This window comes from Cottoperca gobio, chromosome 6 (assembly GCF_900634415.1).
Source record: "Cottoperca gobio chromosome 6, fCotGob3.1, whole genome shotgun sequence".
Lineage (NCBI taxonomy): Eukaryota > Metazoa > Chordata > Actinopteri > Perciformes > Bovichtidae > Cottoperca > Cottoperca gobio.
This window is the reverse complement of record NC_041360.1, coordinates 1,961,388-1,978,591: the sequence shown is the minus strand read 5'-3', so window position 1 is coordinate 1,978,591 and position 17,204 is coordinate 1,961,388. Positions and strand designations below refer to the sequence as shown.

General features: G+C 41.2%; 1 protein-coding gene across 1 annotated transcript in view; it reads left to right on the top strand.

Moving 5' to 3' along the window:
* Positions 1-14,232, top strand: part of smpd3 (sphingomyelin phosphodiesterase 3) — a 55,619-nt gene extending 41,387 nt beyond the window's left edge. Inside the window, exons 6-10 of the mRNA XM_029434542.1 lie at positions 2,556-2,717; positions 3,460-3,549; positions 5,602-5,665; positions 6,338-6,506; positions 10,685-14,232. Coding sequence (XP_029290402.1) covers positions 2,556-2,717; positions 3,460-3,549; positions 5,602-5,665; positions 6,338-6,506; positions 10,685-10,786 — 587 coding nt within the window. The 3' untranslated portion in view covers positions 10,787-14,232. The remainder of the gene's footprint in view (positions 1-2,555; positions 2,718-3,459; positions 3,550-5,601; positions 5,666-6,337; positions 6,507-10,684) is intronic.
* Positions 14,233-17,204: the final 2,972 nt, after the last annotated feature.

Genomic DNA, 17,204 nt, shown 5'->3' with positions numbered 1-17,204 from the left:
AGTAAAATGACGTCCCCCATTCTTCAAACTATTACAAAAGCAGTCGTCAAGGAGCACAACACCAGATCTATTTGAGTCTGTGAAAGAATCTGAGATGAAGGCAATGATTCACCGGTCTGGAACCAGACTATATAAAACTCACCTCCATTCGAATGTTATCAGCCCATCGGATGGGCGTTATCAGTGGTAATCCGCCTCATAGATCGGTAGGTCCAGAAGGCCCCCATCATCAATTGACATGGTTGATCACCGAGACAAATACAGGACGACGTGTCCATAAGAATTATGACGGCAGCAAAGGAGGATGTCCGGTCACGTAGTATTAAGAGCGTAGGGAGGAGGTCGGGGTGGATTGATGGGTCAAATAACCACATGACTTTCAGCCAGGAGACCGCTGTTTGTGTCCCGTGTAAAGGCAAAACTCAACAACTTTGACTTATTTGAAATGACACAACTTACGAACAAACATTATTATTTTAACCCAAATGATGATCTCTTCCTAAACCCAAAACAAGTTGTTTTTTTTCAATTCACGACATTAACCATAAGTTCAACTGCGAGCGTTAGGTTTCTATTTCAATTTGGTAACGTGCAGTTAGGTGCAGTTTGTCCATTTTGCCCCGTCTGAATCATGGTAGTGATAACAGCTGATAACAGCCTGATAATGGGCTGATAGCATTTGAAGCAAGATGTAAAGAATGGAAGCCATGCTGTTTAAGCAGCATAAACATGTTTCTTATCAATACAGTAAGATATAGTCATTAATTCACATTATGATGGGAAATTATATTAATATATTTACATATTCACAATTTATTAGAACTTGGCCAAATTCCCCACTGGTATTTATCATTTTGTATACTCCTCAAATGTTTGTGAATTGACAAAGACTGCAACATGTAACAAGCAGTAAAGTGCTGAGAGCACTGATACACAGGTAGCATCCTCCAAGATCAGACAAAAGAAGGCAGCGCCACTTATTTAGACTTGCAATAAGAGTGTTTTGTTATATTTGATCTATGTCGTCGGAGGTTGGACTAAGTAATTAATGCTTATTACTTGACACTAGATTAGAATAGGTCACAGATCAAAATAGACATCATCAAAGTTTTCCAGGGAAGTTTTCCTCACACACATATGTTTTCCCACACAAGCTGAAACAAACAAACAAAGAAGCATGCATGCACACACATACACAGGCAGATGTACAGCAACCCCCTTCTTCATGTAGCTTCTTCAAGTGATCCAGTAACACAGAAATAAAAAACATTACATTTCAAATGTACTTGAGGTGGAGATGAAATAATCAAAGCCAAAACCACCTACTCACCCACCAATATCTTGACGCCTCTTTGTTTCTCACACTCTCAACTATTCAGCTGTTATTTCTCTCACACACTACCACCTCCCTCTCCTCACCTCCTCTCATCCCTCTCTAACTGCAATTTATTTTATTTATTTTTTACTGGCAGGGGTGGACAGAAGAAAACACTGCCAATGCAAAATAGCACCACAAGTGACTTGATATTATGCCACTAATATTAGTAACATAATAGAGCTTAAAATCTTAGTAAATAACTGTCAAGTAAGGAAAGAAACAAAATGTATCAATAAAGTTAAAGTATTAGTTTGTACTTATAACATGTGACAGTATACCATTTATACATACAAAATATATGCAGTTACACGATGATAGGCAGCATATTGTGAAATGTAGCAATTTATTCTGGTTGAAACAGACATGAAAATCAATATATCTCAGTTCATCAGAAAATGATTACCGATCCCTCTAGCACAGAAAACTCCATTAGAGTTAATGTCATTATAATGCATAGTAAACCTACATTTATTTATATATTTATTGGCCACACAAAGTTCACTTATTACTAAAGTTGTTATTTACTATTATATTATGCTATCAAACAGTTTATTTCTTTATACAGTTTAGAGTTATAGGGACAGTGCACATGAATAACATTAAACTGTAAATGTGGCAGTTCAGCCATCTTGGTTAACTTTTTACACATCCAGCAGACACAAAGCAACATTAGCTTTTATTTACAGTCTGATATTTACACTCATTTTAGCTCTTCTTTGGTCTTCACCAACTTCTGTAGGAATATCTGTGTCTTTAGCTGCTAAATGCCCCACTATGTTACCCAGCTGGTCACTACCTGTAGCTGTGTGCTGTCTGGTGCTGAGCAGGTTGTGTACAGAGGGTTTATCAGAGCTGCTGCTGCTGGAACAAGCTTAATCAGAGGAGGGATAATAAACCAAAACAGTGAAGTTGCAGACCACAAATCCAAACCAGGGATGTATACTGTATGTGTACAAACTGTAAAGCTCCCAGATTCAAGTCTTAGATTTTTCAGCCATCTGAATAAAATAATCTGCGTCGATGTACAAGCTCCTGTATGAGATCTTAAACAACGTTTTCAGATCACAGTGGATTGGACTGTATCGTTATGCAGGATTGTTGTGCTCTGTTGCGTCATATTGCGTCTTGTGTTGTATTTTACATCATTCTATACTGTATCATTATGTATCATATCCAGGTGATGCATCTGTACGCTGTGAGCAGCTGGACCTGTTGCTCCAGTGGGGGGCTGAGTTTCGTCAAGCCTCATCCCAACCACCTGAAGGAGAGAAGGTGCTGGAAGACCTGGTGGCCTTTGATGTCGTCCTGGGAGACCTCAACTTTGATAACTGCTCTTCAGGTATGCATTTATCAGGCCTAAATCAATATTGTCTAAACTTTACATTTCATAAATCACACACCAATATGATGGAGGTTTCATCTCTCTATATGTCTTTCACCTGGATAACGTATAAAACCCAAGAAGCATTGAATACTTGTCCATAATGTATAATCTATAAAAGTATATGTAAGGCCTCTAATAGCTCTGATAGAATAGTTGCATTGCTTTCACAGTTCAAACTAATAAAATAGTAATATATGTACCATTAAGGGTAAAAGCTTGAAGGTGAACTATGTAGAAACACATGACTCATCAGGAACACATACGATTATTGCTTTTCTCACAAAAAAGTGAAATTCATTTCTGTTTGAGTTCAAAATTAATTTCACAGTTGTAATTCTTATACAATATAGAAAATAGAGAATTCTCACTGAATATGTGCAGATATTCAGATAAATCCATCATGCTTTCATAGTTTGTTTTTACCTCTTAAAGAGGTCAAAGAAGCATCAGCACATCAATAAGAATACAATCTTATGATGGACGTTCTGATGTTTTATCTTAGGACTGAAGAATTTTGTAAGAATAATATTGGAGGTGGAAGTATATATTAATTTGACCCAGACAAGAATGCTCCACATTACTCACTTATTACTCCCTGTTCCCAGGCAGGTACTGAGTGAGAAGAATCAGGGATGTGCTACTGCTTTCTTATGTTTAGACTAAAGTGTACTCTATGTGTGCTCTTGTGTTTTTCCAGAGGACAAGTTGGAGCAGCAGCATGCACTTTTTACTCAATACAAGGATCCATGTCGCCTGGGGCCAGGAGAGGACAAACCATGGGCTCTGGGTAACAACACACACACACACAAGCACAGTCACATGTTCCTCTTCGGACACTGCGGGATGTCACATACACTGAGGTTCTAATCTATCTAGCACATGCATGCATTTGCAGATAAAACTTAAGGAAAACATACATCAACACCACAAACTAATCCTCGAAAAGGTATGTTACATTACATTATGAAAGTCAGGTGTTGCTATACATATATAACCTCAGTGGCTCAGGAAATGTGGTCATCCATACAGAGCACACAGACTCTAATCTGGCTCTGTCTGGCTAAATCAGGGTGCACCCAGTGTGTGAATGAAAATGCACCCAGTACTGCGTGCTGATACAGGGGCATTAGTGACGTAAAGACTGGAGGGTTTTGGTCTGGATGTGAAGCGTTATTTAGGCCAGCGGTATTTCGAGGACAGTGTGGGCAAGACAGAGTGGAAGGGCTCGTTTAGAGAAGGACTTATTTATTTGGACAGGAACATTTTGCACAGCCAGCCAGAGGAACAGATCTGCGCCTCCCGTTTGGCTGCTATTAGACAGGAGGGGAAGAAGGAGGCAAGAAAAGAAGAATGAATCAATGAAATAAAGGGGAGAAAGCTGCTTTCATAAAGCTTCAAAAAGAAGATTAGACCTAGATGAATACAATAGCAAGGCTAAGAGGCAGTTAGATGTTGTACTGATGATGTGTTGATAGATTTCATGAAATGAGCTGCAGGAATCTTCTTGTGTTGGCCAGCCAGCCAGCCAAATACACAGACAACCTGCAAGTCTTGTGCTGCATTCATATCTCATGGGAGTTATGGCTTTAAATTGTGAAAATTAAAGGTTTAAGTCAAAATCTCTGGCCATTGCTCATCTTCTCCCTTCATGACTGACGTGGCTCTTTTGGTGATGCGTATGAGTTCAAGGTTGATGGCAGATTAATCATGTCTTGTCATCACATTCTCTCTGTAACCAAGGTAACGCTAGCTTTGTGGAAATGGCTCCAGCGTTCAGATGCTTGGAAAACAACTGACTAACATTAGCTGTGCGAAAAGTGCACGAGGTTACCATTCTGTTAAGCGTCTTTGAGTTACTAGAAAGCGCTATACAAGTCTGATGTATTATTATTATTATTATTATTATTATTATTATTATTATTATTATTATTATTATTATTATTATTATTATTATTATTATTATGTCAACCACAAACCCAAAAAATGTGAATTCATATTTATTTTCTCCCAACACATATCAGAATCAGAATCAGAATATATATATATATATATATATATATATATATATATATATATATATATATATATACTACAGCTTGTTGGTGAAGTTTTAGGACAGAGTAACGGAGGCCATGTTAATCACCTGAATGAGGGAATCTCATGTATATCTTAAGTTTCCCAAACGAGCTGAAAGTGACCAGCAGACAGGCAGCAGCCTGTTCAGGCTGTCAGTCTTGTGTAAAGAGCCGGCTGTGCATCATAAGAGCTCCCAACACTTGTGAATTGACTGAAGTAACTTCAGAGTGCTGTTCTCTTCATGTGGGGCATTTTAAACACATTATCCAGCCCGCAGCCTCACATCCTCTTTATAAAAGGATCCGTGAGTGCTCGTCTCTCTGGATGCTATATTTCACTGGTTGACGACAGCGGATTGTGGTCTGAGGACTATAAAGACGGAGATATATATGCTCTCAGAACAAAGTCTGCTGACGACGCCTTTGCCATATCGAAAAAGACAAGTTGTACTTGTGGTTATAAAAGAAGAAGCTGGTCATCATAGTGAGGGGGATGATTGATAAGCATACACTAGATCAATACAAACAGTACAGAAATAATATAAAACTGTCAAAACAGCATTTCTATCTTTAGGATTCTCACCAGACACTAGTGTGATATAACTAGTACTTCATCCATACTGTATCATAGAAATTAGTGACTCTTCTCTTCTCTACACTACTACCTGTAATGGGGGTATTTCTGAGAAGACTTTTCAGTAAAAATGATCAGAAACATGTGAGTCCGTCTGCACCGTGATGCAGTTTAATGTATCATCCAACAGGTACTTTACTGGATCCCAGTGGCCTTTATGATGAGGATGTCAGTTCACCTGAAAGTTTACAAAAGTAAGTCACACACACACGCACACAATTTAGATGTTTCTCTTCGGACGACACTACAGTTACTTACAAATCTTAACGACACAATGCTTAGACCAACCTTTAACTTAATCAAAAGTCTTTATTCCAAAAATGAGTTAAAGTGGCTCCCACATTCATCCCTTAACCCCTAACTTAACATGAACAGTAACATCTCTAACTTAATTATATCGATTGATTGTGTTATCTCTGACTGGAAGCAATGATGTGTCAGTCACGAGCAGCTTTTATCTGTTTCACTGCAGGATTGCCTAACGGTATATTGCACAGGTGATACAGTAGTTGTAATCTGCCAGAACGTAATGTGTAGGGATCATATTGCAGTGTCTTACACCATTCTGCAAAAATGGTGGTGGATGGCACTAGGATGTAATCGTGCACCTAACAGAAAAACAGGCAGTAGTACAGTCAGAAGCAGCTCTACGACTACAAATAGTGCTAACGACTGCAGGAAAAACATAAATGTACACTGCTATCGTCAAAAGCTGACCTTTGACCTAAGCACTGTGTGGTCCAGTGCACTCTCTCTAATTCCCTTTAAATTTGTATTGTTTTATAACTTTTTACTACCTGCAATGCAAATCCTCTGTCTAAACGTCAGTCTTCTCGTCCTTTCCCATCCCTGTGTGTCTCTTTCAGAGTGATGGAGAATGAGGAGGGGAGGAAGGAGTACCTCGTGTTTCCTCCCAGTAAGAGCCAGTGTCCGGCCAGCAGTCAGAAAGGGAGGAAGATCCCACTGAAGGGCAACGGACGCCGGATTGACTACATGCTCTACAGCGACGAGGGCCTGCAGCAGGACTGGAAACTGGTATGGTTTACTCGAGGATTACAGGGAAATGAATTCTCTCTTTAATTGTCTGAAATGAAAATGTAAAATGTAGATCTCTTAACCCTGTAACATTCAGTTTTCCTATTTTGTTTCTTAAGTAGCCTTAAAGAAATACTTTGACAGTTGAATATCCATCCATCCATCCATCCATCCATCGTCTACCGCTTATCCGGGATCGGGTCGCGGGGGCAGCAGCTCCAGTAAGGAACCCCAATCTTCCCTTCTCCGGGCCACATCCTCCAGCTCCGACTGGGGGATCCTGAGGCGGTCCCAGGCCAGTGAGGAGATATAATCTCTCCACCGAGTCCTGGGTCTTCCCCGGGGTCTCCTCCCAGCTGGACGTGCCTGGAACACCTCCCTAGGGAGGCGCCCAGGTGGCATCCTTACTAGATGCCCGAACCACCTCAACTGGCTCCTTTCAACGTAAAGAGCAGCGGCTCTACTCCGAGTCTCTCACGGATGGCTGAGCTTCTCACCCTATCTCTAAGGGAGACGCCAGCCACCCGTCTGAGAAAACCCATTTCGGCCGCTTGTACCCGTGATCTCGTTCTTTCGGTCATGACCCAGCCTTCATGACCATAGGTGAGGGCAGGAACGAAGATCGACCGGTAGATTGAGAGCTTTGCCTTCTGGCTCAGCTCTTTTTTCGTCACAACGGTGCGGTAAAGTGACTGTAATACCGCCCCCGCTGCTCCGATTCTCCGGCCAATCTCTCGCTCCATTGTCCCCTCACTCGCGAACAAGACCCCGAGGTACTTGAACTCCTTCACTTCCCACGTGTGCGTTGAAGTCTCCCAGCAAGACTACGGAGTCCCCTACTGGAGCCCCCTGCAGGGCTCCATTCAGGGTCTCCAAGAAGGCCGAATACTCAGAACTGCGGTTTGGGGCATAGGCACAAACAACAGTCAGAGTTTTCCCCCCCATAACCCGAAAGCGTAGGGAGGCGACCCTCTCGTCCACCGGGATAAACTTCAACGTAGCGGCGCTCAGCCGGGGGCTAGTGAGTATCCCCACCCCGGCCCGACGCCTCACACCTTGGGCAACTCCGGAGAAGAATAGAGTCCAACCCCTATCCAGGAGTACGGTTCCAGAGCCAAGACTGTGCGTGGAGGTAAGCCCCACCAGATCCAACTGGTAGCGATCCACCTCCCGCACTAGTTCCGGCTCCTTCCCCCACAGAGAGGTGACGTTCCACGTCCCCAGAGCCAGCCTCTGTTGCCCGGGTCTGGTCCGTCGAGGTCCCTGACCATCACTGCCACCCATGTGACAGCGCACCCGACCCCAGCGGTTTTTCCCATGAGTGGTGGGCCCACAGGATGGATGGATGGGAGGCACCACGTAGCTTCTTCGGGCTGTGCCCGACCGGGCTCCGTGGCAAACCCGGCCACCAGGCGCTCGCTGTCTGGCCCTCCCTCTGGGCCTGGCTCCAGATGGGGGCCCCGGGCTTCCTCCGGGCAGGGTCACTCCTTTCCTTTCCCTTTCTTTCATGAAGTCGTTTTTGAACCATTCTTAGTCTGGCCCCTCACCTGAGACCAATTTGCCTTGGGAGACCCTACCAGGAGCACTAGGCTCCAGACAACACAGCTCTCAGGTTCATAGGGACACACAAACCTCTCCACCACGATAAGGTGATGGTTCCCAGAGAGGCTTGTTGAATATACCTTAGACAAATAATGTGAGTTTGTAATGACTGCCTGTTAATGGCTTTAAGGTAGTGCAGGTATAAAACCAATATTGACAGAGTATTCAAATGTGATGACATTAGTTTCCACAAGTGGAAAGATAGAAACTCTCAATGTGAACTTTAAATGACATTCTGGTAATTAACATATGTATTCTTACGCAATGGTTGCCAACCATTTTGCCTTCTGACCCCTTAAAACAAATCAATGATTAATATCAAGGGCATTGCCTATCTCTATTTCAGTCATTTAACAGGAAATAAGCAAACATTTTAGAAGAGTCTGAAAATATAAGCACAATATTGTGAAATGTGTTTTTTCTGCTCTTCTCGTGTTAATCCTCTCACAACCTTTCGGATTTATATCATGACCCTTTGCGGGGGTCTCAAAGCCCAAGTTGGAAACCACTATTCTACACCAGAAACCCTTCCAGATTTATGAAGCTCTGTTGAAAAAAACATGTATTTGAATTTAAATGATAAAGGTTTTAGAAGGCCTACTACATCAATAAGTAGGTTGAAATCTTCCAGTGCATACAATACAGTTTGGAAATGGATTTTGAATCAGTTCTTCAAATCCAACATGGCACTCTTTGCAGCAGCCGTGTGTTGGAGGCCTTCATTTGTGGATAAAATAAATATAAAATCATAGAAACAGGCTGGACTGGGAAACTGAAGCAAGGTAGTGCAGTATGACCAATAAGCCTGCTAACTGGGTGAACTTATTGTGTTTCCGTTCACAGAAACTAAGTGCACAAACTCTGTTGAATTGTGGAGGTGATGTGCCTTATTGATTAATTTCCCGGCAACAGGACACTTGTCAACGCTCATTTCCCTGAGCTATGTGAAAAGATCTCGTAGTGCAGGAGAATCTTCTACTTGTTAAAGGGATAAAAAGATTTAATGACACAAAAGCTAGAGAGGTAAACAATGAAACACGACTACACAGAGAGGAGAGAAAAGGAATGAGGGCAATATCATCATGGCTGCCTGTCTGTGTGAGGGATTGGAGAGGATTGAAACCAAATCACATCATTTACATAGAGCATCTCTCTCCTTCCCTCCTCTGTCTGACTGCTCTGTCTCTCAAAGCACAGCCACCTGATGCCACCTGGTGCCACAATGTAGTTACTGTAACATCATTTCACTGTGCACTGCCAAGTGAAACTCAACAAATATATTATTGTTTTTGCTTCCTCATAACCAAACCTCAAACCCTATTTCTTTACACATGTTATTTATAGTAGTATTATATCTTGTATTGTTTCTGTTTGTTCCCTTTTGGAGAACACGTTTGAGTACACAGCAACCAGTAAATCTAGTTTCGTCACTGGAGTAAACTGATTCCACCGGTGCTAATATAGGTCAGAAAACATTTAATCAATGAAGAAAGATTCAAATGCATCAATGCTAAATGTATAATAAACTGATGATATTGCTATAAATTATAATGGAAACAGTTGTAGTAGCAGTGATGATAAAACCTGTGCACAAAGCCAGGTCCATAAAGAAATGCTTTTCCCTGTTTGTTGTGGGAGAACTTGTGTAGCCTGCACAGAGCCCTGACCTCAACCCATCCAACACTTTAGGGATGAACTGCAACAGCAACTGCGAGCCAGAGCCTATCGTCCAAAACTGGGTGTCCACATTCTTTTGACAATGAATGCAAAAAATGGGAGTAACACTTTAACCTTCCTCCATTTAAGGATTTATAAGTGCTTTTATAAACATTTAATAAATGGATTATAACACACTTTAATGTAGTTTTAAACAGTTCTAAGAACATTTTTAGTATTGATTCATAATAATGACGTCTCCTATAATGACATATTATATTATTATAACCGTGCATTACTATATTGTGATCCAATATCAGGTTATACAGCAGCCTACTTATGGGTGCCTACAGGAGGAGTTATGGTTGTTGACAAATAGATTAGCAAAGAAGTATCTTATAATTTTATTTATTGTTTGCATACAACTTATGAATGCTGAATAGGGGATTTAAAGTAAAGTGATGCCATATTTCTATCATTATCGATGGATCAGATGTGTAATGTGTAATGTGAAAGATGTTACTCATACTGACATACTTGCAGAGAGCTGTCATTCAACGCTGCAGTTGCCCCTCAATTCTCCAAAGGCTTTCAGTGTAGAAGTTCATATAAAGCCACTGCACACTGCCTGCCCAGCACCAAACAGCAGACACAGTAAGCGACTCAAGAGAGTTGAGCATTTAGCAGATAAAGAGCCAAATATCTGTTGACCAAAACAGAGCTAACAGGAAAGTGAAACAATGCTAATGCTGCTGTGTGTCTGCTGGGTGAGTAAATAGGTGTATTTCTAACACCTTCGCTATAACAACTTTATATGGTGATATGTGAGATGTTTTCTGCTAGTTACGTTTGTCAAGTTTGAAGTTCCACAGAATAAAAGGTGAGATCTTGATGTCAGTTCTCTTCTCCTCCTCCTGCAGGAAATCGAGGAGTTCAGCTTCGTCACCCAGTTGGCTAGCCTCACCGACCACCTGTCTGTGGCCATGCGATTGGCTGTTTCCACTGGGGAAGAGGAACCTTAGATTGACCAGCAGAGATCTTTTTAAATACTGCCATGGAGGAGTGACAGAGGACCAGGAAGAGAAGAGGAGATGATGAGTTTACAGATATGCAGCTGCTTGAGAGAGACAGAATGCAGTTCTGAGAGAGGATTGAAGGGAGAGTGAAATGGACAGATGAATCGGTGGAGGAGCGCTCAGTGTATGAATGGATATAAAAAGGTGGAGAAGATGGGCAGCAGAGTGATATGAAAGAGAAAGACTCTGTAGGGGAGATATAAGCAGGGGAATGCCATTTAGAAAGCCAGAAAGATATTCATCTTCCTGGGTAAACCACCCACACACACACTAAATACAGTACCTAACATACAAACACAATTTGACATTTTGACTGTTGAGTATCGCTTGGCCTCTCCACTCTTCTCCTCCAACGCTCCCTGTTGAACTGAATCCGTAGGGTTTTATTTACAGTGAATTATTTTATGTAGCCAATTTACACACACTCCTTTTATTGGATCTGTTTTAGCCGTAGTTATGATTATGACGTTTTCTTTGTTTGTTTTTTTATGATTTTACCTTCAGGGACAGTTAGATCTTTTTTGGTGACTGTGTATAAAATGAAAACACATAATGTAAGTGATAAGAGTGAAGCGTACAGCTATGACTGGCCTTTACACTGACCGTTTGTGTCCTTGTGTCGTGCTCCTTCCTGAATGGCTATCGGTCATTCACCTTGCTACTCCCATGTCAGTCCCAGGAACCTCAACAAGTGTCTTTTTTTCTAAAAGAAAAACAAATAAACAAAACTACTCTTTCTAAAAGGAGAAAAATAATATGATAACATTTCTATTGTCGCCACACCACTTTTTATAGGGAGTTTAAATGCCTGTTTAATACTATATGGTATGTTTCTAAAAAAGAGGAATTGTATAAAGAGACATGAAATTGGAGAAAACGTTATTTGTTAGATGCATTGCAATGCTTATAGCATGTTTTTGAGCCATGATTAGACCAGACTTTTTTGGTGTTATAATGGAAACTGAGGCTTTGCGGATGCATGATGGGAAACGGTATCAGTTTACAACATTAATATAGCAACTTGATACACTTGCTTGCTTGAGTCTGGCTGCTTGAAGAGTTAAGAAGCATTTTGCCCTGAAACACACACTTACTGTATGCCAGTATGACATTTGTGCATGTGAGACTCCACCCTGCTGATGACACTGAACACACATACAAACATACGGAGACACACATCATATACAGGGGGTTTCAGGTGATGTAAAGTACCCTCTGGCGTCTATATTGGAGCTCCTCAAATGACAACCTGTGACTTGGCTATCTTTGAGAGAGTCGATATTGTCAGATCTGGCTAGCAAGCATTCGCTGTCTTGTAAGCATGTCTGATTTGTTCACTAGCTAACGTCCAGTATACAGTTAACCCATGGAACAGCCTGTTGACAGCCATATTGTGACGCAACTGTAAAACCTCATAATACAGAGAGATTTTGAAGACCTAGAGGCTGCACGCACCCTGTACAATATGCCAATTACACATAAAGACGTTTTATAATGTTCTAAAAGGTCCCAAAGATTAAGACAGCCCACCCACAAATATACAGAATTCAAGAAGTGCAAAGGCTAATGAATACAGACACACAGCATAGCAAGTATATAAATACATGAAGTAGTGTAATACTACAATGCAACACAACTTGAGGTGTGTCCAGACTGAATGCGGTGCAATTGCATATAAAGTAATTACATAGACAAAGGGGAATGTGTTATAGATGATTCTACTTCAACTGAAAACTCTGCATTTATGCCAAGGCTTTATGACTCCAATTCATAAACAAACATAAGAACCTGTAGATGATACGAAGAAAATGTGCTTCTCATTCAGTCTAAACACACCTTAAGAGTTCTGCTCCCCTCATCTGTTTATAAATTACGTTGTTGACACATTGCTTCTGCTGCTGGTTGGACAACAATATACTTTACACCAATACAAAGAAAGCAAGCCATGGATTATTTTAACTCATAATATTGCTATTATAGCATCATTTTCTCATTAGAATTCAACTCCCAATCTGTAACAGACCATGGTGTCAAACAGCAGCTGGAGGTTTGTAAAGGCATGTAGATCTAAAACTGTCCTTGTGTCCCCTGTAGACCTGTCTGCTATGGTGCTCCCTGTGAACATATGCTGTGTTGAGTGATAGGCCACTACCATTACCTCAAACCTTTAAAAAGGACATGGAAGCAGGTCTTAACCTGAATCAGCTTTGATCGTATGTTAGTAATGTCCTTGAACAGCAAGACGTAACGTAAGTTTGCTAACATTAACCACTATAAGCTACGGGTCATACCACACCAAGTAAGACTGATGCAGCAAAAACCTCTGAGTGACTTGGAGTGAGTAAGGGTGTGTTTTTAATTTGTACCAGGAAGATTGTTTTATTTCTTCTTTCAAAGAAGATGATTAGATGATTTAAAAGATGAGTTGGTTTTAGTAATGGTGGCCTGCCCATCACTCAACACTATGTACGCTAACGTGTTAGCAGGAAACTCCAGAACAATGATAAAGCGTACTGGGAACATATGGATCATGTTGGTGTCCATGTTGTCATCAGTCAACATGAGACGACTACCAAATCATGCTGTATATTTCTTTTAGAGATGTGTGTGGGAAATCACTAATGTAGAAGCCTGTTTCTGTGAATAAAACATGCATAAGAGTTTAGCTTTTCAGATACTGTTTGATTTCCATGGTCTGTGCGGTGAACAATGTTTACAACCCTTCTTCGGCACCAGAGAGGAGCTTTTCAAGTTTCAACACAGATGTGTGTGTATGTTTGGCCAGCTCATCGTGTTATATTTTTTCAATACAAATGTGCTAATTGGTGTTTCTCGGATCACACTGTGCTGAAAGTGAACACAGGATGGAGAGTACAGTATGCGTTTACAGACTCGGTTTCAGGAGAAACTGTGTGTGTGTGTGTGTGTGTGTGTGTGTGTGTGTGTGTGTGTGTGTGTGTGTGTGTGTGTGTGTGTGTGTGTGTGTGTGTGTGACTCTCTATGTCTCTTTTTGACTCATTATGATTATTATGACTAATATACGTATCTGGAATTAAATCACCGTAATTGACTTTGTTACTCTATAGGCCACAATGGTAACCGATTTACATTTATTTTATAACCTTTCCTTTTCAATTTTATTACACAACCCGAATACTGCCGAACAATTCATCATTAAGCGGGGGGGAGAGATCCAAAGCATTCAAACAGTGGGGCTCATGTAGTGCTACAGCTTCATGATGATACTACACCTCGTGTTTTAATAGATGGAAGGCGGTCATTCATTTCATAGTTTCTATTTGTATGTGTTTGTATTTTTGCATATTTTCCAACTGAAGAAAGTAGTGGCCAAAAAAGTTGATTGGTTGATTAAAGGTGAGGGTGTAAAGGCAGAGTTCTGGTTTGTGTCTGTGTTGTATGTTCATGCTGTACATTAGATACCTAATACAGGAAGGCCCTGACACCTCAGTCATGTAGGCACTCGTTCAATTAATGGGAGGAAATATGAACTCACAAAATACGTTAGGTAGGTTTTTAGAGTAACAAAACACAAGTGGAATTCTTCCATTAAAGCAGCAGTGGCGAGTATAACAAAATATCTGACTCTTTAGCTGCTAAATGCTCCGCCATGTTCACTAGCTAGTGCTAACTGTGTCTGTCTGTTGCCTGCTGCTTGGCGGGTACGTGTACAGTGGGTATATCGGAGGGTTTTTTTCACTGAAAGCAGTTGTTACAGCTACAAACTATGTTGATGATAGCAGTGACACTGAACCAAAACAGTACATTTGTAAGGCAAAACAATGTGCTGAAAGATGCTAAAATCTTTTCATCAATACAAGCCACCTTTCACATTCCATGTAGTTATTTTACAAACTGTGTAAAATCAAAGGTCAAATAGTCATTTTTGCAAAGGAAAGTTCCTAAAGTTCCGGAATATTAGGTGGCAGCCATGATTAGAGCTGGTGGAATTCTCTAAATGCTAAGGAAAGGTGGTTCAATGCTTCCTTTCTTATCTCCTTTAGCATAGGATACCCTGGACCATCCGTTATGAAACGAAGAGAGAAAAGGCCGTCCCGTAATTCCTTGCTGCAGCAACAATAAAATCAGACGCACATCAATAACATCCACAGTTGCATAATTACGTAGCCCTGTGTAAGTGCAGTCGCGATTGTCTTTTCCTAAGTCCTTATGAATACTCCTTCACATCTTTCCTACACCTCATGACATTTGACATTTTCCATCTAGGTCAAGGAAAAGTGGTTATGTTAAGACACAAGAGGTCATTTTTCTTGACAATTCAACTGCAGCCAAAGACAGCATAGAATGTCTTGCACACTCATCAACTGGGATGTGCACTCAGGGCTGCCACTGGTGGCTGGAAGCTATATTACAGTAACACTGCTGTATCAATACAGCAGTCAAATGTATGTTCTACCATGCAATGAAAGGCATCTCTAACTGTCGAAGTAAATCATGTTTTTTGTTACTTTACACTCATCTAATGACATTATTTTTACTTTTTCATATTATTTTACTAAGCAGTTGCTTAGACTCTAAGCGTTCATCATGTTGGTAATGGGAGATCCTCTAAGCCTTAGAGCAGGGGTGTCCAAACTACTTCCCATTTTTAATTGGCCCGCAGCTAACTCTAAAATTATAATGGAATATGGCCCAGATAGAAACTTGCGCTTGAATGTTTTGTACTTCTTAGTTCTAACACAGAAACACAGTTTTGACTTGTCAGCTAACTTCAAACATCAAGTGTCAGATAAAGCTTGTGCTTTAGATGTTTACTGATTGCATGTGATGAAAGCACAGATGCGACAGACACCGCACACCACACATTTGTTTTGCGGGGAGTTGACGATAACCTTTGCGTTACGGAAGAGCTGCTTGATTTTAGGAGTCTAAATGGCACAACATAATTCGAGCACGAGGACTTTACCACAGAGAATTTCAAGCTTTCCTGTCTGATGTCGATGCTGAATACGGGGACGTACTCCACCGTTCTGATGTGAGCTGGCTGAGTCGCGGCTCCGTGCTGCAGCGGTTTTATTCCCTGAGATCAGAAATCGATCTGTTTTTGAAAGAGAAGGAGCGACCTCTTCATGAGCTGAGAGACCCTCCATGTTTGGCAGACCTGGTATTTTTAGTTGATCTTACTGGTCATCTCAACACTGAACAAGAGCCTACTGCGCACATGAAAGCCTTCTGTGTGAAGCTCCGTCTCTTTGAGACACAACTACGCAACTTCAATGTTGCGCACTTCCCCACGCTGTCCGAAATCAAATGTACTTTTCCAAACGCCAACCTTTCTGATAACAAGGGGAAATATGTGTCTGTGATCACGTCTCTCATCTCATGTCACGTCTCATGACAGAATTCAGTCAGCACTTCCAAGATTTTTCTATCGTTGAGAAAGAAATCGAGCTGATTAATGCAGAAGAAGTTTAAGAGAGTCTGCAACTATATAAACGTATATATAATAATTATATAGGATAATTCCCTGAAGAATCAACATCAGCTTCTCTCCCTCCCCGACTTCTACCGGAGCTTGGGAAAGTTTCCTCTGATGAGACGCCACGCACAAAGAATGATGAGTCTGTTCGGCTCATATGTGTGCGCAAACATTTTCTCTGAACAAAAGCAGATTGAGAACCAAAATGAGCGACAGCATCTCTGTGATGTCCTTCATATCTCAATTATCAAGCTTAATTTACCTACATTAGATTGTTTTGTTTTTTAGGGAATATACCTCAAAAGTATGAGTGGCCCAGCCCTTATATTTTTATGTATGTGGCCCTTAGTGAAAAAGGTTTGGACACCCCTGCCTTAGAGGATCTCCCATCATGTTGGTAATGGGAGATCCCATTACCAACATGACAAACGTGACTGTTCAGAGAGGGAATGAAATGTGTGGGTTCCATCATGTAGCCATTAAAGACCATGATGATAGTATGACAGTCCTGGATCAGGGCCAGGTTCTCCACAGAGGTATAGTGTTTCATGGTAATCTCCTCTGCCTAATGATTCTGTTGCTGATGACAATCAAGCAACCAGAATGAAGCAGTCATAGCCTCTAAATGATTTCTAAGGCTTCAGAGGCACCCTGTGGAGTTACACACTCACCACACAGACCCCCTGCACTGCCAACACCATGAGAGCAAACACAGCACAGGACAGATGGACCTGAAGGACCTGAGGAGCTGGATATCACTCCTCAAACAGGACTCCTCTTCTCACTTCTCAAATCACTGTCAAAACCAACAAAAGTGTCAATGATGAGATGCACAAGGAAATAAGATTATCCGGCCCATAACAATCTATGTTTCCCTGCTGCTGAATGCAAACGCTTCAGATAATT